The sequence below is a fragment of the Symphodus melops genome (genome assembly GCF_947650265.1).
Source record: "Symphodus melops genome assembly, chromosome: 1".
NCBI lineage: Eukaryota > Metazoa > Chordata > Actinopteri > Labriformes > Labridae > Symphodus > Symphodus melops.
In genome coordinates, this window is record NC_136691.1 from 7,178,279 (window position 1) to 7,202,786 (window position 24,508).

The window sequence follows — 24,508 nt, forward strand, 5'->3', positions numbered from 1 at the left end:
GTGTACATTTCTCTACATTTGGTAAATAGGCTTACAATTAAAACAAAACTATTAGAAATAAATTGAATGTGATGCTAATCTAAAGAGGAGTGAAGAAATATCCTGTTGTCAAATATCCTGTTTCAACATACATACAGCATATTAAGAGTAATAGAAAACCCCAGAATATTTCTGTAATATGATTTTGTTTTCTCACACATTTTTTGTATAGAGCTCTACGTGCTTGAGAACGCATGATATTAACAAACAAATAGGATAACTTAAAGCAAGAAACAAACAAACAAACAATGGCGATGCCATCACTGACACATAAAACATAGAGAGGAAAAGTAAATAAGAACACTAGGGGGGGGAAATGACATAACATATTTAAATACACTGACAAAAACAACAACACTGAGTGCGTTTGATTAATTATAATGAAGCTGTGATTTGCCTGAGCTTTTTACAACGTGTTAAACTCAATTTACAGATGGTAAAACTCTGCAAGAGAAGCAGGCATACGTCTTCTTCTGAAGTGTTTTTTTAAAAATGTTTTTATCCGTGATTGTTGCATTGCAGCAGGAATACTTCAAAGCAGAAACACACTTTATGAAACGAGAATCCTTTTGCTGTTCCAGACTCTCGCCTCGGGTCAAATCAGGTTGGAGGAGTTGGAGAAGAATGAGGAAGAAGAGAAAAAGGAGCAGGAAAAGTCACACGCGAAGAAGAAATTATTTGCCCCGCCCTCTCCGACCGCGGCAACCAATAAGCGTTCATCTTTCTCATTTCCACTTCCTCAGCTGCCTCACTGGAAACATGATGGTCAACAGTTCACGTGTGGAAGTCAAATAAAGCGACTGAACACCACATGATATCTTGAACATACAAGCTTCTATTATTTAGACTTAAACATGTATTAACTTGCTAAATTACCTTCACAGGTTAACGTTGCTTTTAGCAATTTACCTTCGGAAAGCCTCAGCCCAGCAGGTAGGAACTGAACTTACTTGGTTTTGCAAGTAAACAAGATTGTTTTTCGGACCTCAGAGGTCTCAGCGGGTAATACAGTCAATAGTATATATATATATAGGTTTTAAAAATATATTTTTTCCACTCAAACAGTGCTTTCAAGCTCGCACTAAGTAGTGCATAAGCCCTTAAGTTCAATAACAACAATGCTGTATAATCTTATGGTCTTTCATAATTATTTATAACACTCTAAACACAGAAGTTGCCATCGCAGCAGAGACTATTAGTAGATCAAGCCAGGACTCGATCCAAAGTTATCAATCAATCGTTTTTTCTTTTTAAATAAAAACAGAAATGTCAGAGCAAAAAAAAAGGCTACACTTGTAAATACATTATTCAGTAGTTTAATCACACGTTGAAACACAATTTAGATAGAGAAAAGTTACGGTAAAGTCTCAAATATTTTTCTCCCTGCAGGTGAAAATTCTACTCTGAGCATCTGTACAGATGTTATCTGAGTCCTGACAATGGATGACCTTGAAAGAGAGATTGTGCCTCTTGAAGACCCAGAAGATGATGATGATGACAATGAAGACGACGTCTCAGAAGACAATTCCTCAAAAGTGGGAAAGAAAGCAAAGCTCCCTCTGGTTAATCCCATGTGTGTAGGTGAGTTATCAACATTGTCATGTGTGAAACCTGTCAAAGCTAGACATCTATGTTGGCTGATATTTGGCCAATACTGACTTATTTTCGATAATGCATTTAGTGGCTTATTAATCAGTTCTAATACTGAATTGCTAAATACTTATTTAAATGTTTAAAGGGTATTTAAAACTAGATACCATTTTCAACAGAATCTCTCTGTGGGGTAAATGACGTACATTTCTTTAATTAGACAAAAACATAGGATTCTTCTTACCTAAAATGTTTCTTTCTGCTTCAATATCAATGTTGAGAAAAGAGAATACCAATTTTGGCACAGATTCGTATTGTCCTCAGAAAACAAACCGTTTTTAATGTCATCTAACTAACAGAAACTTCTTTTTATCCGTTAAAGAGTCACCCAAGGAAACTGGTTTTCATCAGAGTACCAGAAAGTGCCTTGAGCGGATTCGAGAAGCGCTGCTCCATCATAGGTGGCAAGAGGCCTCTGAATATATGGCGTGTTACCCACAGATGTTAGAAGACCCGACCAATGGCAAGGCTCAGCAGTATAAAGAGGTAGGTATGCTTCTGTCTTTAATGTCAAGCAGAAATGGCTTGTGGTTAAATCATTTAACATTTTCAACTGTGAAACAACATTTCCTCTGTAACTGCTATTGTTCTTTAAAACATCATTATTAAACACTACTTTAACTGCAATCCCAAGTTTGGGTGACTGTGGAGTAGTCATAGAAAGTGACCGTCTCTCAAAATGGAGGTTGGCGGTTCGATCCCTGCTTTCCACATATCGCGGTGTCTTTGGGCAAGACACTGATTTTTATTTAACCAGGTCGTTAAGCCATAGAGATCAAGATCTCTTCCACAAGGTTGGCCAGCAGTGCAGCAGCACACGTCGTAGTAAACGACATATTGCACGATTGAAACAGTTTACAACAACAATTAAAAAGCTGCAAATTGGTTTGCAGATAAAGTGCAGAAGTAATGACCACAGATTACTATTCAAAAACACGTACACTGTCCTCGTCATTTAAGATTCAAGTAAAGCGAGATCTTCCAGTTTCAAGTCATTCTGGACAAATTGCATGCGTTTTAAAAACTGAAGCCAAAAAGTAGAATTAACATGTGAGTGTGAATGTATTGGATTACTTACTAATAATGGGCATTTTACAAAGCATCCTCTGCTGTCAGTGTATGACTGTGTATGGAGGGGTACCTGTGACTGTAAAAGACTAGAGCAGTGCTTTATACTGTAGGTACAATCCATTTACTGATTCTTTACCAAGATGGCACATGAGCTCTGTTTCTAAAGGGGCATCTCAGTTCTTTTTGAAATGTTTTAGTTTTACTAAAGACATGTAAATATTCGGTACACTTGTTTCCACATCCATGATGTTAACTGTTTTCTTTGCGACTTCTAACGCAGCTTGTTTGGAGGATCAGCACTGAGATCCTTCATCATCACCCCAACTCAAAGATGGAAGACTACAACAACATCTATGAACGCATGAAGAACTCCGGAGTTAAACATTATCTGATGGTACGTTACGTTAGCTAATAGACCCAAGTGCTCTCGTTCCTTGTGGATATTTCAGTGTTTTATTAAAGACCTGTTTCTCCGCCACTAGATCTGCCTGGAACATTCCTTCCACTTGATGCTTAATGGTCACATCGAGGATGCAAAGCTTCAAATGTCTGTTGCTGAAAGTTGGAGGCACGGGAAAGAGTCATCTTCTCAACTTCAGACGACTAAACTGATCCAGGCCTACAGGAGTTTGCTGGATTACATCATCTGGTGTGACAAAAAGTCTTCTCACTCCAGCAGTGGTAAATTGATACAGAGCTTCACACCCAAAGCATTTATTATTTACTCATGTCAGTGACACAGTCAGGCTGTTAGCATTTATGTGATGTTACACTGCCACCTACAGGCCAGAAAAATTAAATCTAAAGAGGATGAGGCTGACAGACCTGTAGCTGTCTATACACTTTTTACTAAATGCTGTTTGTGTGATAGATTGTGGGATTTTTCTTCATCGGTTGTGTCAAATGTTTTGTTAACTGGCTCTACTGTTTCAGATTATACCAACTCCAGTGAAAACCAAGACGCGCACAACTATTTCAGACAGGCCTCAGTGAGTCTAAAGGAGATTTTGAGAAATCCTGGAGTCTGGGATCCCTTCATACTGAGTTACGTTCAGGTCTGAACTCCCAACTGCTTGAATTTAATTTAAAAAAAACATATTTTTTCCACTTGCTGTTCAATTTTAGGCCAAACTCAAGTAAAAAATGTTATTTTTTTATTTTACAGATGTTGGAATTCTATGAGGATTACGAGCAAGCTTTACAAATCCTGAATGACTACGCCTTTGACAGCCATTTCCCTCCCAATCCCAACGCACATGTCTATCTGTACCTGTACTTAAAGCGACATGATCACCCTGACAAGAAACAGATCAAAGTATTAAAGGTATCAGACAAGAAGACAACATGCTTTATATATTGCCCAAGGAGAAACTGTGTTTCTTCCCTCTGTTATTGAACAAGCCACGCACACAGACGCAAGAATTACTGGATAGTAAAAGCTGCATCAACAAAATCACTATCACTAAATGTAAGTGTACTTGTTTATGTGTAACTGGAACATGCACTTTCTTCCCTCACTCCCTCCATAGAGCCTCCATGTATTAGTTCCAAGCCATGAGCTGATGTTGGAGTACGCTTCTTTTCTGCTTCAGTCAGGTAAAAGCAAATTAAATATCGACCATTTCAGGAAGAAGAAGAAAAAAAAAAGTTAGGGTGAAAAAAATCTCTGAATTTGAAATGCTTCTTTTAGGAATGATTTTCTCTTCTGTCGTTTCCAGAGAAAAACAGTCACACCCAGAAAGCTTTAGGTGTCATTCTGGAAATGTTGGACTTTGCCTGCTGGAGGGACAACCTCGATGTTTGGAAGCAATTAAAAACCATAATTCAAAAACTACAGTTACAGTAGGTAGAAAATATGTGGAACGTTCTAGTTAGATTGACGTACTAAAGCCTGTTGTAATGCATATCCTGTATGTGTATTAAAACAGACAAGACTGGAAGAACGTTGTCTCTGAACTTATGGCTGTGAGAAAAGAATGGTGGCCTGCGCTGCACTTCACAAACTTCCACGCCAGCAAAGACTCTGCAGAGAATCCAGAACTCATGGCAGTGAAGGCATCACTGACAAAGATCCTTTGCCCTGGTAAGTAGATTTAGATGAAGGTATTGTTAAAGGTAGCTGATTTCTGACTCTTCATTTCTGACTTTCTGTCCAAACAGAGAACTTTTGTTTTTTATTAACTCGTAACACAAAGTCCATTCTAAAAAAAATAATGTTTTCTTTCTCAAAAGTGGGAAAGAAAGCAAAGCTCCCTCTGGTTAATCCCATGTGTGTAGGTCAGTTATCAACATTGTCATGTGTGAAACCTGTCAAAGCTAGACATCTACGTTGGCTGATATTTGGCCAATACTGACTTATTTTAGATAATGCATTTAGTGGCTTATTAATCAGTTCTAATACTGAATTGCTAAATACTTGTTTAAATGTTTTCTTTCCTCAACGGCAAGATCGAAGACTTTCAGTTGTTGAAACAGTTAAAGTGAATTCTGAGTTTATACATATACCACAGATCTTTATGTTATGATGTTTTCAAGGTCATCTATGCCTTTTTCTTGCAGACCTTAATCTGAAGTATGCAGCAGTAACAAGTGGAGAGCGGACATAAGAAAAGGATTCAAAATGAATATCAGTGCCTCTACATTTCACAGTCAGGGAACGGTGCTGAGACGTTGGAAAACAAATACCAACCCCAGCAGAGGCTTCTTAAAGAAGCGGTGATCATGTCTCCACAAACACACTTCTTAATGTTTGTATTTCTGATATACTCTTAATGGTCATGCAGACACAGATGTGACACTAGCTCAAAAACGAAGTGTCAACATTTTTCATTCATTCAACTATTTATTTGGACAGTTGTACCTTGAACGTTATTACAGAAGCACAAACTACATTGTCCACTATGTGGAGCTCTTGTTCTGTAGTGTTACAGTCAGCTGCTGTAGGGTATGACAAACACATTTAAACAGAGTGTTGCTCTAAATGTCAGCTTTCATGTTGGTTTCATGGTTTCTATAAAGATTTTTAATGGGAGCGGAGTCTCTTCTGCTCTCAGCTGACCTTTTACCCCTCCATGGAGGGTTTTTTAAGGGCACAAGCTTGTGTACACAACACACAGCCTGAGGATTTCCTCCATTGTCATATCAGAAAAATCCACACAGACCTTTCAGCAACAGGATCCGTCTAAGTTAAAGCGAGTGGACAAACAATGGACAAGTGAATGTCTTTGATATATTCCATTTCTACGGGTTGTTTTCTTTCCCTCTGATGTTTCAGTAGCCATCGTGGATTTGTTGTGAGTTTTTACATGTGCTGATATTATTTCATAAAGCGCTGACATTATGTGGTTTACAGATTTTTTTTACATTTTGATACAAACTGTTTATTCTATATTCATATTTATGTTCTCAAATTTGATCTTGCAACATGAGGGGATTCTGGCCTCTTGTCACTGTGCTTTGCTCTCTTTTGAACCAGAAAATAAAGTCCAGCATGTCAAGTTAATAAGTCAAAGTGTTTGTAATGATTCTGTTTCTGCTGCCACAATGTTTGCCATGCAGCGACCCACTCAGCCGTATGCATGCGTGTGTGTGTGTGAGTGTGCGTGTGGCTTTGCAGACATGACATTACATAAACCAAAGCCTAAAGCACTTGCCTGACCAGAGGAGCAGCTGCAGAGGGAATCTGGGAATACAGAACACATGTCGCTTGAAAATTCAAAACTCGGAGAGCAGTGAAGAGGATCAAGTTAGAAGCTGGTCACTGCTCTGGATCTGTCCTGGACATGACCTTTAAAAGACTTTTTTTTCATTATTATTTATTGTAGATTTGCATTTTTGTAATCACACAGATGTTCAGTATTTGCACTGTTCCCTCTGAATTGGAGTCACTCTGTGGGGAGGTTGCTTTTTATCCTCGGGGCACCTTGACTGTTTAGTTTAAAGGTCATTTTTTGCTCAGAGATACAAAGTGGAGGCTCTCTTGTCCCTGTAGTTTACATTTTCTCACCAGTTATCAGCCATTGTATTCTTGTCCTCTTTTCTCAACAGTTCTGTCCATAAGGGCCTGGTTTTGGGGTGTAATATCTCCCTATGGTAGCAGTCACACAAGCAGGAGAACAGTCTGACCTGTGAGGTAGATGTAACCATCTAATGGGGATTATCAAGAGTTACACTCTACAAAATGTGTTGCTAATGTAGCTGTAAGCTTATTGTTGTATGCTGAAGCAGCAGCAGAAGACTGGGGCAGGGTGTTCTCACTGTTAACAAGACTAACTAGAAGTGTGCAACTTTGTTCCCTTTGGTTTGGATGTTTTCCTGGTCAAGATCTGAGATATGAATGGACAGAATAGAAAGGATGGATAAAATCTGCCAACACAGATTTATATTGAAACACATTGACAAAAATAAAAATATGGCACTTTAAAAAATAAAACTTATTTTAACTGGAAAAAAACAGATACTTACATTGTTCCCTCAAAACAATGTACGAATCAGAAACAGATTTATTGCCAAGTAGTTAATCAAGGAATGTGTCTGGGTGTTATTCGTGTAATATTGCAGAAGACCAAAGCATGCATTCTTACATATTCTCTGCGATACGAGTAATGTGTGGTTGTTTTCTCAAGATCCTGACTTATTTATTTTGTTAATAAAGATAAGCACAACACGAACAGAAACAGGTGTCATCTATTCATTTGGCATGCTGAGGACTGGTTTATGGCTATGACCAGCAAAATGGTTTTGTTTTTTAGTTTTCCAGAAAAATCATCCCACTATTACCAAGAAACAAAGAAGTGTTATCAAGAGCTAAGGAGATAATTTAACCTGTCTGTTATTTAAAGCTGTTTTTCTCCATTAACAGATAACATGTTATGCTAAGATAACGGCAACAATTACCAGAAATTACTTATCAAAGAAAAAAATAAAATGTAGCTCACCGGCCTGCATACATTACAACTAACATACGAAACAAATAGTAGTCTCATGTTGAGTAGATGTGACATGTTTATGTCACATGTCTAGCCTTTTTTGTGAAATAGCAGCACAGTATAACATATCTAAAAAAAACAAGGAGCTGTTTTTACATCTATGTTTAAGAAAGCCAAAGAGGACTCACTGTTGGCTTAAGTGGTAGGATGTTTATGAACAAGCTAGCTGTTTCCTCCAGTCTTGCTACCTTCTGAATTTTCACTCATTGCAAACTTGATATTTTAACTATGTAGCTATATGCTCAGTTATCTGTAAGAAGACACGATTGATACTGAGCCATTGTCTGTATATGAAGTTTTATCTAAAGTCTGTGGGCTCATAAGCACAAAGGCTATATGATGAAGGATCTGCTCTGTTTGAAGGTAACCAACTCAAATTATTTAATTATCTAATGATTAGGTACATTTTACAGTCTATAATACAGCAGCCCAAAAGGAAAATCACACATGTAACTTTCACCTGGGAATTCACCCTATCGATGAGAAACACTGTATTTCATGTAGCCTACAGTAAAAAAAAAAAAAAAAAGAAATCTCCCGCTATGCGCTCATCTGATGACACTTACAGGCCTTTTATACCTCCTCCAGCTCAAGGGAACATTTCTGACATTTAGCCTAACCCCACTGTGATCTGACAGCCATAATTAATCATTAGCACAGGTTTCAGACTAAGTCTAAGAGATTTGAGGATCTGTAACCTTAAATCCAGACTGTGGCAGTGTAACATCTCTGTAACTCTGCACAACATTTGAAGTCTGGTGTGTTTTGAGAGGAGGAAGGGAAGGGAAAGACTGATATTTCAGCCATGCAATTTGGATCTAACATCCTGATGTGTCTGTTAAGTGATGCATACCTTGCACGAAAGAAGGCACAGAAAACAAGAAAACATGAAGCTGTAGTCTGATCAACTGAAAAGAGCAACTCAAGATCAAACTAAGGGCATAAAAGGAAAAAAAAAAGAATGACGTTTTTATTTGAAAAAACAAACAAACAAAACAAAACCCTTTCTTTTGTGAAAAATGGCCTGCAAACAGAATTAGGTGTATTCCAAACCTATGAAGGCCTGTTTGAACAACGAATAACAAAAAAACCTCTCGTCACACGCATGATTCTGGCAGACAAGCATTGCTTTAGGGGAGGCAAATCTTGGAGAACTTCGGTGCGAGGGAGAAAGAATAAAGAACACGATTCCCAAAATATCCTCCCTGTTATGTCTGTAAAGTTGAAAGTGACAACTGCAGTACCTTTGTTCTTGGAGTGCAGCTGCAAAAATAGCTTTCAATAATGTATTAGGAGAATAAAGACTGAGCTGATTTCTGGGGACCAGCTTTCTTTATGTGCTGTGCAGCGACTCATGCTGCTGAACCCAAACTGATCCTCTTGACTCTTTAAGATTGCTCCAGTTATCCAGCCTGGAAGAAAATCCATGGCCAAGGAAATAAACAGCTAATCTCCCTACAAATATTAACGTCTGGGGACTGGACAATCGCTGAAACTCGATAATTACTCAGGACTTGATTCTGAAAGGTTGCTCATGCACACAGTTGCAGAAGACAAGCAGTGCAGCACAGCAAAGTAATGACTCTGAAATGCAATGTGCCCTGACCAGCAGAGCATTCACCAGAGGCTATGGAGGTTTAATTTTCTGGCATGCCCGAGTGCGATAAGTGGTAATCCAAATGTTGTGACTTTGCTTCAAGCTCCGTGGAGACAAACTAACTGCAAGTGGATCATAAAGACCCCTATATGATTTGAAAACTGAAGAAAAAATATATAAATGAATTCCAGCCAGGCATCAATTATTAAGAAACATGAAACAGCAAGGAGGCAATCTAGAGACAAGGATTTTTATTTTATTTTGGTGTGCTTCACTTAGAATGATGCATTACATCTACAAGTGAATATTTTAACACCCAAGTGTCTGTAATACTTTTGTTTTTCACTTCTGATCCCTTTTTTGCTTTTGCTCGAGAAATATTATTATATAATTTACACATAATATAATTATTATTATAATATATATTTGATTCATTTATATCGGTCTATATTGTTGTATTTAATTTTGAACTCTATGGCATCAGATTGTAAAGAATTTTTGCAACCAAAGTAAAAAAAAAAATGCTTTTGAAAAGTCATGTTATTGAGTATTTATAGCCCTTACCAGCAGGGGGCACTCCAGCCACCTGCAACATCTGTATTTCAATGACTTAATCTCAGTACTGACAGGCTAGAGAATATGTGAATGGAGCTTCTGAAAGAACAAACCTGCTTTCACACAACATGTTGACATCTTTTATGTGGATTCACATGATGTCATCTTTTAATTTATCTAATTTTCTCGTCTTTATGTTGAGTGTTGTGACTCAACAGAGGAGGATAATGTCTCTAGCTTTCAGTAAACATGTAATCTTAGATTTTCAAACATAAAGACTGAATAATAGGTATTTATACCCTTTCAGAGGTGATGTCATCATAGTGAAAACATCCACACACACTCACTAATCTAACCTGCAATCAAACATTTCACACTTGATGCAATCCTCTGAAAGTCTACAAAGTGTAAAACCACGAAGGAAGGGACTGATTCTGTGAGACAGTTTTCCTCAAACCAACCTGTTTAACGCCACAGTGACTCATGTAAGTGTATATGTGCCCACTGAATCATGTTGTTCCTACTTATCTGAATATCTGAGTAAGTACAAAGAGCGATGAACACAGGGAACTCACCTGACCTTAAAGAAGCTGTTTGAAGTCCATTTGTTGGCTGGAAAAAAGAACAAAGCCTGGTGAAATTTGAATAATGTGGGAGCTGTCTGTCTCTCTATCAGTCATGTCTGCTCATCCTTCTCTCAGTCAGTCCTTAATCTCTAAGATAATGTAGTTAAACTTTACAATAGTGTATAGCTTTGACATTGGTTAAAAGTATGATTTTGACATTTATGGCTTAAAAGGTTACAGGGTATTTTTGTGATATTAGTGATAAAAGCTTTTAACCATCTATAGAGACAAAGTGCAATTATCTCCCACCTGAATCTGCAGGGAATCCAATCCATTGACTTTGTAGTGCGTGAGGGTGCCTTTTTGTTGCTTTTGTGTGTTAGCAACAACAGAAAGAACATATTGTATGCATGAATGCACTTACAACACAGTAAAGAGCCTAAAATTACTCTCTTTTTTTAAAAGCATCCAAAGTAAATTACTGGGCCTTATAAAAAACACAAGTGGATATTCACAATAAGATGTGAAGTATCAGCAGAAAGAATGAGCTGTCTGATTCTGACTCTTATTTGAGCAGAGAAGATGCTCAGCTATGTTAAGCTTGATTCTCTACCTTTTTTTCCCAGCTAAAATTATGTTCTGTTGGTGCTTCGATAATAAAGCATTGAATATCATGAGCCCTTTCAGACTGCTTTTTTTCCCCACTAAAGTGCCATAACAAAGCTTAGTCCTCATCAAGTCTTTGTAAATTCCTATTGACTCCACAACGACCTAATATTGGTGCCCAAACCGGGAAATTGAAATTGTGTTTTGTCATTGGGAAAGCATGGCCCAGCGGGAGCTCCACATAAACACGCTCCCCTAAAACCAACTCACCTCTGTAACGCCTCTGTTACTACCTTTGGAGATGGTGACCCCCCTGATCACTTTGTCCCCTCATTACTACTATATGCAACATTCAGATTGTAAAGCATGCTAAAAAATTTGTCGTACTGAAGAAGTATCAAAGCTCATGTGAGGAACTCGCAGCAGATTTTGGTGCCCCATTTTGACAGTGCTTTCTGCTCTCCCTCCTTGCCTCTCCATCCATCCTCTTGCCCATTCCTCTTAGCCTCAGCCATTGTCCTGCTTTCTTTTCGTAGTTATACAAATCTCTCACTCACTTCTTTTTATAACTGAAGGCTTGAGTGTGAACTAGTGCTGTAAAGCCATATCCTCTTCTCATGAGAAGACCTCGGCTGCCTGCCAAAGTTACATGGTGCAGTAAACATTGACACTGTGGTCATGGTAGAGATGTCGTTCTTCCTGTTTAAAGTTATTGTGCTCTTAAATCGACCTTTAAAGCAACGGTTTAAAGTTGAAAGAGTTACATATTGTTGTACATATAAAAACCACCTGGACTGTACGTCTTAGTTAATGTAACACAAACATGAGTGAAGTGAGTTCACGAAGAAGTATTTTTAGTTGTAGTTTAATGAGTTCTAGATATATTCTGCATTAAGTGTGGTGCCTGTATTTATTGAAGTAAAGCCTTGATTATAGATATTAGATTTTAAATAGTTTTTTTGTACAACACTGGAGCTCAATTTAGGACAGAAAAACAAGATTAATCATACAGAGACAATACAGGAAATGAGGATAAATGCACTGTGGGTTTTAATGTTTTAATTCATAAACAGACGGATCCTCTAATAAATGTATATCTCTAAGTTCATATGAATATAATTCTATTATAGCAAACAAACGTGTTCTAATGAGTTCAATCTCTTTAAATGTCTCTGCTGTTTAATGATCACATCCTGACCTCACTCAAACTGTGCTCTTCTTTTCAAAGAGCTGTGATGCTGTATTATACTGCTGGCCATTAAAGTTTTCTGTTTGTGTCTTTGTGCCGTGTTAAAAACTGTGTGTTAGGTCAGATTAACAAATAGTAAGGCCGGTGGCAGGGCTGAATGACAGCATTAACTGGAGAACAATGGGAGTGTGGCACTAAGCCCTTTCACAACCTGTCTGACAGCTCGTACAGCGTTGATGTCACCCTCTGACTCAGGCCGTTACTGCCGCCGCTGTCACCCTGGACGTTTGGACGCATGACATCACCAAATGACATGTATCACTCTGCTTTTATTTCTCTTGTTTTCTTTTTGTCTCTCTCTTTCTCTATCATTTGCATACTCATCAGCTTTCCTACTTTGTTGGCTTCCACTCTGCCAGTGTGTGGAAAAGCCGGAGCAGAGCATGACTGGACATCATCAGTTTCCCAAGTGGACTCAGACAAAACATCTGAGAAAAATGATTTTTGGGTCATGTGATAAGCTCTCAAGAAGAAGTAGAGTAGACATTTTTTTTAGTGATAGTTACAGATATTTTACAGCTCTTGTGTCACTAATGTTGTTTTCTTGTTAGACCAAGAAAAAGGATTTCCTGTATGACAGCTTTAATATAAAAAGGGCCTTCAATGGTTCAGGTGATAAGACAAACACATACAGATTTTTCAACATGCTGTGATTTTAAAACAGATAGTTATCCAGTTGAGATATCAAAACACTGCTCTGCATCTGAAAAGTTCATCGTGACGCGCTAAAAACAGAGCTGTGTTTCGTATGTTTGGGAGACATTGCCACAGTAACTCAACAAAAAGGTCATCAGAATCATTGAGCATTAAGCCCTTACCTGATCTTCAGTTTGAATTAGCACTATATTCACTCTAAGCTGTTCTTTGAAGAAGTTACTTTTCTTTCCAGCACGTTGATGCTCACAAGTGGTTGAATGCAGCAACTCGGGCAGTGTCTCAGTGTTTGGGGGTGAATGAAGCAACAGAGTCCACTATATGACGCTATAATGACAATATTTGCTTTTATATCAATGCGTATTCCAACGGGATGACAACGTCAACAAAAAAGTGGAGAAAAACACAAAAGAGGCATTATCATTATCACGTTTTTATTTCTGTCAAACAGGAAGTGAAGTGTTTGACAGCCTGTTAGCATTTGTGGAATCATTTCAGGAAAATATGATCAAGCACTAACGTACAGACAAAAACATCAGCTAAAGACACTCTCATAGTTTCATATTACAACAAAGCAGGGTAACTGTGAACTTCGTGACTTTCTAAACATTGTACCTCATTAATTTACGGAGGGCTTTTTCTTTTCAGCGAAAGCCCAGAGCAGCTGCTAACGGAGGCTAAACGTTAGCCCCCTCTGGGAACTGCTAAAAGGCCCTCTGGCTCACAAACGGCAATGCAGCAGGTGACCCGCTGTCCTAGAAACAGTTGCTATTTAGATGTGATTAACAACCGGAGTAGAGCGAGTCATTGTTATTTATATTGTGTTTATTTGAGAGGACGAACACAGCGAGTTTTGCTGATAACTAGCAGCACTCAAGGATCAGACGGCTGAAAGAGTTTGTGTTATAACCTGCGAGAAGATGCAAATGTTTAATAAACAGACCCTCAGTGTGGGTATAAATATCAGGGGACATCATGTAATACACCCAGTCGTCTAAATCCATCCATGTGTGTGATATGCTTCCATTCTTGGAGAAGGTCAGGATTAAATGGGGCTCTACACTGCAGGGAGAATGACAGTATTTTCTATTTTTGAGCTCATTATCTCAGATTTCATCAAAGCACGAGGTCAAAGAGCATAAACAGAAAATAGACATACAAATCTCTACAGAGTTTATGTTTTAGAAAATATTTATGGATGACATTATTCACTATCAATGCAGGCGAATAGGCTAAGAAGTTAGGCTAACGTTTACATGTATTTTTTTTACCATTAATGAGACAATATTTGGTTGTTGCTAAGTGACCGTGAGGATGATTCACCCCTCCTCAGGCGGAGGGACATGCCGACCTGAATGAATAATACTGAGCAGACGAGTCCACCTCAGAGAAAACAAGGTTGTTATAAATTCACTGATGTCGATGTTATTGTTAGGTGTAAACTATACTGCTAGCGGTGGTATGGCACAGCTACACAGCAGACACCTGAAGGAGATTCTTGTCTTTCATGTAAACCACTTTTTATTTCTTTAAAATTGAGTTCTCTAGTCCTCAGATTTCATTTGGAAACCCCCTCGGGTTGCAGTGGTTTCAGAGGAGGAGGGGGAATACAAGATGAATTATGAAATGTGTTGTTATAAATAAAGTTTTCTTTTAAGAAAAAGATAAAGACCCAGCTCTTTCATGAATACCTATGACCTTAATGATGACGACGATGGTTTTGATATTATTGTTGTTGTTGATGATGATGATGGTAATGATGGTGGTTTTGTTTGATAACAACGGCTTTTAATTTGGTTTCCATACTGCTTTGACTTAAAGCTGTTCATTTGCACGTACTGACATTATTTCCTTTTTTCTAAATTCTTGCTTGTGTTGTACTCACTCTCTGATGTGTTGGATAAAAGCCTTTGCGAAGTAAACTGTAGAATTGTGCCAGATTTTAGGAAGAAGGGTCCTGAATGTGCTTCGTCTCCCCTTCTTCTTCTAGATAAGCAGCTCATATAATGAAAGAATAGCAGCTGAAATTAAAATGTCATTCAAGCATGTATAATAAATAGAGTATATCAAAGTATGTGTGAAGCAGGTGAGGCGAAGGGCTAAGATAGGAAAGGATCTGAAATGTTAGAAAATCAGAAGTAAAGAGTAGTTCAAAAGGTTAAAGTAAAAGTGCAAGTACAATCACTAACCTAATAGAGGTGGTTATGGCAGTTTAGCTCTTAAAGGAGAAGGTGTTGAAATGTCAGATGAAGATTCGATAAAAGAGAAGGACGTGTCATTTAAAGAGGAAGTTATCAAATACAACATCAGTATATGGTTAAGTGAGTCAAAGTACGAACACTTAGGGAGTAAACTGTGTTTGAATCATGACACTTAGAGGAGGTGAAAGTGTTTTAGATTTGCTTTAAAAGTAAAAGTATATTAGACTGAGAGAGATCTGTTTGTACTTGTGTAGAATTTAATAGTAGAAGAGTTTCAGTATTTCAAATGAATGTGTTTTTAGTGGTTAGTTTCTGATTGAGCAGCACAAGACTTATCTGATCTTGAAAATGTATCTTTAAAATCTAAGCAGCTTTTCTTGTAAAGTAGAGATGAAGAATATTCATTCAGCCTGTTAAATAATATTATGAAAGTCATTTCCCTTTTGTAGTTGTTCCTCAAAACTCTGCGGTCTCTCACCCAAAGATGAAACACAACTTTTAAACTAAGCTCTGTTTCGCTTAAAATGATCAATGAATCCTAATTCATTTCTTTTTGCAATTCTTAAGTGTTTTGACAATATTCTTCACTGGATTCTCTTATGATGGGTGACAATGACTCATAATATCTTCTTTGTCTGGAGTATAAAACTCAGATGTATCATTCACGTTGTACATCCAAAAACAGAGTGTAATCTTTGTGATCTAAACTACTCAAACTCTTAAACTCCTGTGTGCCGCTCGCTGTCAGTGCTTACAAAAGTTTAGACGGGAAATTGAGTTAGCCTCCAACAAATCAAGAAACAAACAAAGACATGCAGCCGTGCTGTGACAGTTTTTCAGAGGGAGGCAACATAATGCAGCGACAGACTGGGCCGACTTTTTTTTTTATTTTTTATTTTGGGCTCTCCAAGCTCAGGCAGTTTGCAAAGCGATGGTCACACAGCTTGAGCATTAATGATGAACAGAATTGTATTCTGGAAATCCACAGTGGTAGTCCTCCGATATGAGAGAGGAAATATGATCAAGAGCAGTTGTTTGGTTTCTTTACTTCTTTGTTTTTTTCAATATATGTCACTCCTCATTCACTTGGGTGTCATCGTATTTTCTTACTACCACATATGTTATTCTGCTATGCAAGAAGTCCATGGGTTGGGGTGGGACGGGATGAGTTGGAAGGGGTTCTAATTAAATGGTAAATGGACTTGAGCTTTTCTTGTCTTCGGACTACTAAAGGTGCTTTTTAAAAAAAAAGTATTTTTACCGCAGGTCAAACCTACACATTCACACACTGATGGCAGGGGGTTGGCATCGGAAGAAACTAATCCCATTCATACACTGTGTATGCCACTGACAAAGCAGCAGGAACAACATGGGGGTAAGTGTCCTGCCGAAGGACACATCGGCTGAGGCTGCAGGAGCTGGGGATCGAACCCCTAACCCTCCGGTTCAGAGACAACCTACTCTAGCGCCTGAGTCACAGCTGCCCGAAATAAGGGTATTGGTTTAAGAATAGTTGTGGATGAAATATGATGAGTGTGTTTATTAAAAATAATATTAACAATACAAGCTCTTGTTTTGTGTTGATGGAAGCAGTTGAATATACAGAAAGCTAAGAGTTAAAGGTCAAAAAGGCTGTTGCGTCTCTGGCAGCGTCCCTCCTTGCCATCTCTGGACATGTTCCTTTTCAAGCTGTTACGCCTGCAGTCGTCCCATCTGTGCTGCTCCCTCTTAGAAACTATCAACAACAACATTTTTCCATCTCTTAAATCCTCAGTGCTGAAGAAGAAGTGAAGTCTACAGCCAGATGGGAGCAACAGGGCAGTGTGCATATTCAAAACTAAAAACATCAATTAGTAAACTGGCTGATCTGTAATTCAAACTCTGTCTCCAGGGGGGCCGATGAATGTCGATGACGACCAGTTTTCAAGGTTATGCAAGGTGAACCTCTTCCTGTGCTGCACTAAATGTGAGATTCAGTGTGCGCCTATCTGAAGACAGGAAGTGGTTTAGGTCTTTAATCAGGGCTGGCAAACTCTGCACCGCGATCACTCATGTTTTCCATGCCGAGTGACTCAAAAAGGTTTTGACTGTGTTTCACATCAAAGTTTGACATTATCTCCTATCATGTGTGGGATCTTTACAGTGATACACAAAGCCACACGTTGTCATGTTTTCCATCAGCTGACATTTGTAAATGAAGATATTCGACTCAAACTGATTTAAGATCTCAGAAAAGGGAGAAAAAAAAGGTTTTAAAATCAGATTTCTCATGCTGTAGTGCATGCAAAATGAAAAAAAGAAAAAAGAAAAACCGCTCATTAATCAAATATACACTTCTTACAATCCAAATCATTATTTAATGTCCAATTTCTCCAGGTGTTAGAACAAAAAGGTGACAGGTGTTAAAGCTCCTGTGAAGAGACTGCAATTAATACTGATTCTCTATTGTTAACAAGAAATCAGAAAGAAGATTGATCATTTCTATGTAGTCAATGTTACCACTGCCAGGGTGTAGGTGTCAGATGAAGTGACTTACAGCCCACTGCAGGACAGTCTTTTGAAACGTCTACTGAAATTCCATTACAAAGATTTAGAGTGACGGGTATATTTGACTGTTAAAACAAAGCAGCATGAGATGTTCATCAACTTTTATAAAATGTCTAAAGCTACATTGAAGGAAAACTCTCATATTTACTCTAAAAAGAAAAAAGGACAAAAAAAAGTGTGAGTGTTAACACTGACTGAAAAAAAGTCGGTTAATGTAGCCTGCTTGTGTATACTTCAAATACGACTCAGTAGTAAAAAGTTATAAATTATGACATTAGAATAAGGTGATTTGGTTATAAGGGTTAAGATGAAAAAACTACATTATTTACACATTTTCACGCTGACACACTGAAGTGATAAACACATTCATGACTCAATAGTTATATATTACTCAAGGTTCATTAGTGGACTTTTTATGCCTGAATCAGGGAGAGAATATGGGGAAAGACATGCAGGAAATGAGCCACAGGTCACACTTCTTCCCAGGCCGCCTGCTTGGAGAGCTTGTACCTCTGTACATTGGGCGTGACCTAACTGCAAGGCCATCTGCATCCCTGCAACATCCTGTATACTTCTAATAGTTAAAATTAAAGATATGAGTACTTCTGTAAACACTCACTTCATACGAAGTGTTTTTTGGGCCCATAAACCTAACCACACACTTTGTACACCCACCTTTTATTGAACCTGATCCAAAAACTTACTGGGCTGAATATAAATACAGCACTTCCTACACGTATCAACACTGTGAAAATAATTCAGGCTGTAATTTAATTTCCCCCAAAACAGGTACAGAAAAAATAACAAGAACACTTGGAATCAGCAATACTTCCAGGTAACGTGTTAGAATCTTAATACATTTCATCATAACTGACATGTCTCACTTGCCGCAAACCTCTGATCAGAACAATATCTGTAATCTGATTGTTCACACAGAGCAGACTTAGTTCTTGGTAATGGCTCTGATCTTTATATTATGATGAAGCCATTTAAAAGAAACAGCCACATGTTACAGTAGATCTTAGAATTCTGACACCAGAAGGACAAATTATTATGATGTCAGCTTGACAAACATTTAGCCAAATGAAACCAGACACACAGGGAGAACTGGTTGAATTTACATAACTGGTCGGGCCATGCTGCATCCAGTGTTTAAACTGCCAACAGGTCTGTTTGAAGAAAACACCTGCTTCTTATATCCAAAGTATTTCACCCATAACGACAAACTGTAAAAAGACACCTAAACTTCCACTCAAGTAGTTACTGCCCTTTCCTCTCTATTGCTGTACCTCTTCCCTATCTTATGTCAGATGTAATTTCTATAAATGTCAAAATGTCTGTTACCAAATCTTATAGCTCACAGTCATTATTGTTCTGTGGAAAGGATACCTCTCCAAACTTGAGCTGCCCTGCTCTTGGACAAAGCATTTTACGAGCACTTGTCAGATAATCAAACAGACTTTTAATGGTTGAAGAAAGATTTTTGTAAATAAAGATTCAACATCTCGAAAAAATCCAAGCAATATAAGAAAAGTTATTTGTAAAATAATGTAAGGCTAAGCATTAATGATGAACAGAATTGTTCATCATTTGTGAAAGCTAATGAAAGCTAATGTATGCTAAGGTAGTTAGCATGATAAATGAGACATTAAAACACAAATCTGTCCATTTAGACTTTTCCCTTCATACGCTTTACTATTTGATCATGTTTAAACCACTGATCTCAGGGTTTGTTTATCCTAAAGCTCCTGTGAGGAGTTTTTAGTTGCTTATAAAACAGATTGAAATGAATACTGAGGCATCTCTATGTGAAACGCAGACAAGACTATCAATGACAAGATTACTTATTTTTTACAATGTATTATTGTATGCATTTAATAACTGACATGTGGAAGTGTAAGAAAATGTAAAAAGAAAAGATTAGCTAAGAGTTAAGAGGCGCAGCTTTGTCCACAGGGGGCGCCAAAAATGACATAAGTCCCTCGCAGACGCTTCGATCCCAGAAGTATTCTGTGACATTTTGTAGGTCTCGAAATGTAACACATACATTAAAAAGACGAATGACCTCACACTTTCAATTCATTTTAGTGAATAAATTAGCTTTGTTGATTTTAACCACTTTTTACACAATATTTTTTCCTATTTTGTTTAGACGTTTTCACTGCAGAGTGATGATGTGACAAACAGATTTATTTCAAATGAATTTTGTCGTTGTGTTTTTAAAGAAAAATAAATGTGAATACATTTACATAATCTGGATAAAACATCTCAAACTCCAACCTCTTTCTAAAATCTCAATGACAGACAAACCAACAGCACCAAAAAGCATAATCTCATTTGCAAATGGCTTTAACAAAACACACAAAAACAGTGCATTAAAGAAGTATTCAGATTTTGTAGTCTTGAATTATGCACAAACAAACTTGTAGTGACGATCAGCTGATCGGCCACTCAGCTGGGTGCGGGAACAGATCTTGGGATTTGACGCGCTGAATGAATTAATGTCCAAACATTGTCTCCTGTTGGGTGAGGTTCCCATTTAATTTATATTCGGATCTTATACAACAATATGGTTTCTTAAGTGATGGTGAAGTGATGGTTGAAGTGATGATCCTACGTGTCCATAACAGCGGTAAAAACCGTCTGACCTCCCCGTCACCCATGCCTCATTACCTGGCTCCTAACACCCGTGCAATATATAACTTCCCCTGCCACACCAAGCTACACTCCCCCCTGTGGTAGACAACTGCTATATATATTTAGCCCCTACACACCGGCCCCTAATTGTGAAGACATGAACAATTACAAACAAACACAAAAAAGGAGCAACAAAGAATAATCTTCTTCCATCTTCTTTGAGTCAGGGATCTCCAGTGCCTGACTCACTCATTGGGTCATGACCTTTACACTGCTTCTTGGAGTAGAAAGAGCTTGGATATGGGTCGTTCCAACTGTCCTGTCTTTGTTCTCAACTGTACTATACGTACAAATCCATTTTTGTCTGGGAAAGTCTTCATCACTCTTCCAATTATCCATGATCCTCGTGGAGCAGCTTGATCCATGACTACAACAATGTCTCCTGTAGTGAAGCTTCTTCGAGGCTTTGTCCATCTTTGTCGCTCTTGTAGTAGAGGCAAGTACTCCCTTATCCATCGCTTCCAGAACAAATCAGACAGATATTGAACCTGTCTCCAACGTCTCCTGACATAAAGATCGTTCTCTTGGAAAAGTCCAGGGGCTAGGTTAGGTTTCCCTTTTAGCAAAAGGATATGATTAGGTGTAAGGGCTTCCAAGTCATTGACATCATCAGAAACCCGGGTAATGGGACGGTCATTGAGAATGGCCTCTACTTCACATATGACAGTGGGAAGGCTTTCATCATCCAAAGACTGCTGTCGTAAAACTGAAAACAAGACTTTCCTGACCATTCTGATGAGTCGCTCCCAAACTCCGCCATGATGGGAAGCAGCAGGTGGATTGAAAATCCAATCAATGCCTTTTTGCCGGAGAGTGCTTTGCATCTTACTTTGGTCCAAAGCGACCACAGCCTCTCTTAACTCTCGCTCCGCTCCAACAAAGTTTGTGCCATTGTCCGATCGCAAACAACTCACTTGACCTCTGCGGCATATAAACCTTCGTATTGCGTTAATACAAGAGTCCGTACTCAGGGAATGAGCAATCTCCAAATGTACGGCTCTACTTGCCATACAGGTGAATATTACTCCATACCTTTTGACCATGGCGCGCCCTCTCTTGACCTCAATAGGCCCAAAGTAATCCACTCCTACGTTTGTGAAGGGAGGCAGGTCTGGAGTTATCCTTTCCTTTGGCAGATCAGCCATTTTATGTTCACTGGGTTGCCCTCGATACCGTCGACAAACTACACAGTCAGATATGATTTTTCGGCAGGCTGAGTTGGCATTGGTAATCCAGTACTTCCTTCTCAAACTTGAAAGCATATGACTTCTCCCAGCATGTCCAAGGTGTTGATGAATGTGTTGCAGAATAAGCTTGGATATGTGTTGAACTTTTGAAAGTATCACAGGATGCTTCAGTTCTTCAGGTAAGGCTGCCCGACTGAGTCTTCCACCCACTCTCAACATACCATCCTGCAACATCGGATCCAACCTGTAGATGTCGCTGGTTTTCTTCACACTGGATTTTCCTCCTTTCAATGATAAGATTTCTTCCATGTATGTTTCTTGTTGACTGAAACAAATAATGGCAGATTCTGCTCTGGAGAGGTCACTTACAGCAAGTGGTTGTTTATCTATTGCATTTCTGGCAATTCTCATCTCCTCTTCCACCTTTTCTGGTTGTATGGCTGAGCCAGCAGAGGTTACAGCAGCAATAATTTCCTTCCTTTTCCTACTTAGCTCCAGGAAAACTACCTTGAACCGAAGGAACCAGGCGACTGAGGTCTTCAGCTTAGCCCAGTCAGAGAAGTAGTTTAGGAGTCTAGTAGTCGCACTTTCAGGATTTGCAATAATGATGTTCGCCATGAAATCACCTTTGACCTCTGGATCTTCTGAAGTAATGGGCTGTGGGTTAAAAGGTTTTGGCCAATCCACCTCTGGCTTTCGAAGAAAGTCTGGTCCATTAATCCACCTCCTACATGCCAAGAAGTTATCTGCAGTCAGACCTCTGGAGGCTTCATCAGCAGGATTGTTTCGAGAGCTGATGTACCTCCACTGAACAACATGTGTTGCTTCCCTTATGGAAGCCACTCTATTTGCCACGAAGGTGTGAAACCGTTTGGTCTCATTACTGATGTACCTTAGTACAGTCTGACTGTCTGTCCAGAAACAGGACTCCTCCAAGTTAAGCTGTAGTTCCTTCCTCAGCATTCTGTCAACTTTAACAGCCAGCACAGATGCAGTAAGTTCAAGACGAGGAATTGTTGTTTGCTTCAGCGGTGCAACTCGAGCTTTTCCTAACATAAATGCAAGGTGTACTCTTTTATTCTGGTCCTGCAACCTCAGGTAGGATACTGTGCCGTAACCATGGTCACTAGCATCTGCGAAGTGATGCAACTGTGCTTGTAGGGGTCCTCTGAAATCCTGTGGTTTGATGCAACGCTCCACCTTCAGTTCTGCCACTTTCTCCAGGTCCAGCAACCATCTTGTCCATTGTTGTGAGAATGTCTGGGGTATAACATCATCCCAGGACATATTTTTGCGACACATTTCTTGCAACAACAATTTTGGTAGCAAGGTGAACGGTGATAAGAACCCCAATGGGTCATAAACAGAACTGACGACTGAGAGAATCCCACGCCTTGTATATGGCCGCCTTTCGACTGCAGGTTTGAAGGTAAAAGTGTCACTCTCAGCACACCAACTCATTCCAAGCACCATCTCTGTTGGCAAGTTATCATGTTCGAGGTGCAGCTTTCTGATTGTTTTTGACCTTTTTTCCTCTGAAATAGATGATAATACATGCCGACTGTTGCTTGTCCACTTTACCAGCTGAAATCCTCCCTTAGAGCACAAGTCAGTAAGGTCCTCCACCATCTGAATTGCTTCCTCCTCTGTGGGTAAAGATTTCAGGCAGTCATCCACATAAAAATTGGTAGCAATGGTATTCGTCACCGCAACTTTAAAGCTGTCCCTATTGTCCACTGCCGTCCTCTTTAATGCATAGTTGGCACAACTCGGTGATGAAACTGCTCCAAAGATGTGTACTCTCATTCTGTGGTCCACTGGGCTCTTTGATGTGTCTCCCTCGGGCCACCACAGAAAACGAAGAAAATCCACATGCTTATCTGACACCTTTACTTGATGGAACATAGCACGGACATCAGTCATCAAAGCAATCTTCTCCTGTCTGAACCTTGTTAAGACACCAAACAGTGTATTGGTTAGGTCAGGACCTTGTAAAAGTTGACAATTCAAGGAGGTTCCTTTAAACCTGGCTCCACAATCGAAGACTACTCTCAAGGTTTTCTTCTTCGGGTGGTATACACCATGATGGGGTAGATACCACATTCTGCTGTCCTTTTTATGCAACTGATCTTCAGGGACCACTTCTGCATATCCATTGTCGATCATCTCAGTAATAAATGCTGTATACTCATCCTTGTAGATCTTATTCCTTTCAAACTTTCTTTTGAGACACTGAATGCGCTGTTCAGCTATGCACCTGTTGTCTGGCATGGTGATGTCATCCACTTTAAAGGGTAAGTCTGTGCAGTAATGACCTTCCTGTATACACGTAGACTTCTCCAAGATATCCAAAAATCTTAGGTCCTCCCTTGACATCTCATGTTTCTCCTCCAGTGCCTTCTCATTGAAGTCTTGATTATATTGAGCAACCAACAGCTCCTCCAGTTTGACGATGGATATCCTATTGACATAAATGGCTGAACAGCTTCTCTGACAAGCACTATTGCCCCTTAAAGGACCGTTGACGACCCACCCCAATAGGGTCTTAACAGCATAAGGTCCATCGTCTTTACTGTTGATTATTTCCCAAGGCTCCATGAGTTTTGGTGCATTTGTCCCAATCAAAATTTCCACCTCAGCGTCCAATTCTGGAATCGTGATGTCTTTTAGATACTCCCACCTTTCAATATCTCGCTGAGTAGGGATGTTGCATTTTGACACAGGAATTGTTTCTTGAGTAAACATTTCTGGAAGTTCAACAAATTGGTTAGCATTCAATCCGGACACTTCGAGGCCTTTAATAATGTCACTTTCAACAACCTTTTCCTGGCCCATAGTGCGCAACAGAATACTGGTCCTGGTGCCCTGCAAATTCAGCTTCTCCTTAAAACGCTTAGTACA

At 39.0% G+C, this 24,508-nt stretch overlaps 2 protein-coding genes across 2 annotated transcripts; one reads left to right on the plus strand and one right to left on the minus strand.

The window, feature by feature from the left end:
• Positions 1-767: 767 nt before the first annotated feature.
• Positions 768-6,271, plus strand: taf1a (TATA box binding protein (TBP)-associated factor, RNA polymerase I, A). The gene is made up of 11 exons (XM_079348674.1): positions 768-972; positions 1,429-1,620; positions 2,012-2,175; positions 3,041-3,154; positions 3,243-3,441; positions 3,694-3,815; positions 3,926-4,084; positions 4,290-4,356; positions 4,479-4,602; positions 4,689-4,843; positions 5,320-6,271. Exons 2-11 carry the CDS (start codon positions 1,479-1,481, stop codon positions 5,364-5,366), a joined length of 1,293 nt encoding a protein of 430 aa, XP_079204800.1. The 5' UTR covers positions 768-972; positions 1,429-1,478; the 3' UTR covers positions 5,367-6,271.
• Positions 6,272-16,792: 10,521 nt separating this feature from the next.
• Positions 16,793-24,196, minus strand: LOC306835971 (uncharacterized protein; the record flags this gene model as incomplete). Its single annotated transcript, XM_079362813.1, has 3 exons — positions 24,127-24,196; positions 21,453-23,140; positions 16,793-16,970 (listed from the first exon to the last, which is right to left on the minus strand). The coding sequence occupies exons 1-3, from the start codon at positions 24,169-24,171 to the stop codon at positions 16,793-16,795; spliced, it is 1,911 nt and encodes a 636-aa protein (XP_079218939.1). The 5' UTR covers positions 24,172-24,196.
• Positions 24,197-24,508: the final 312 nt, after the last annotated feature.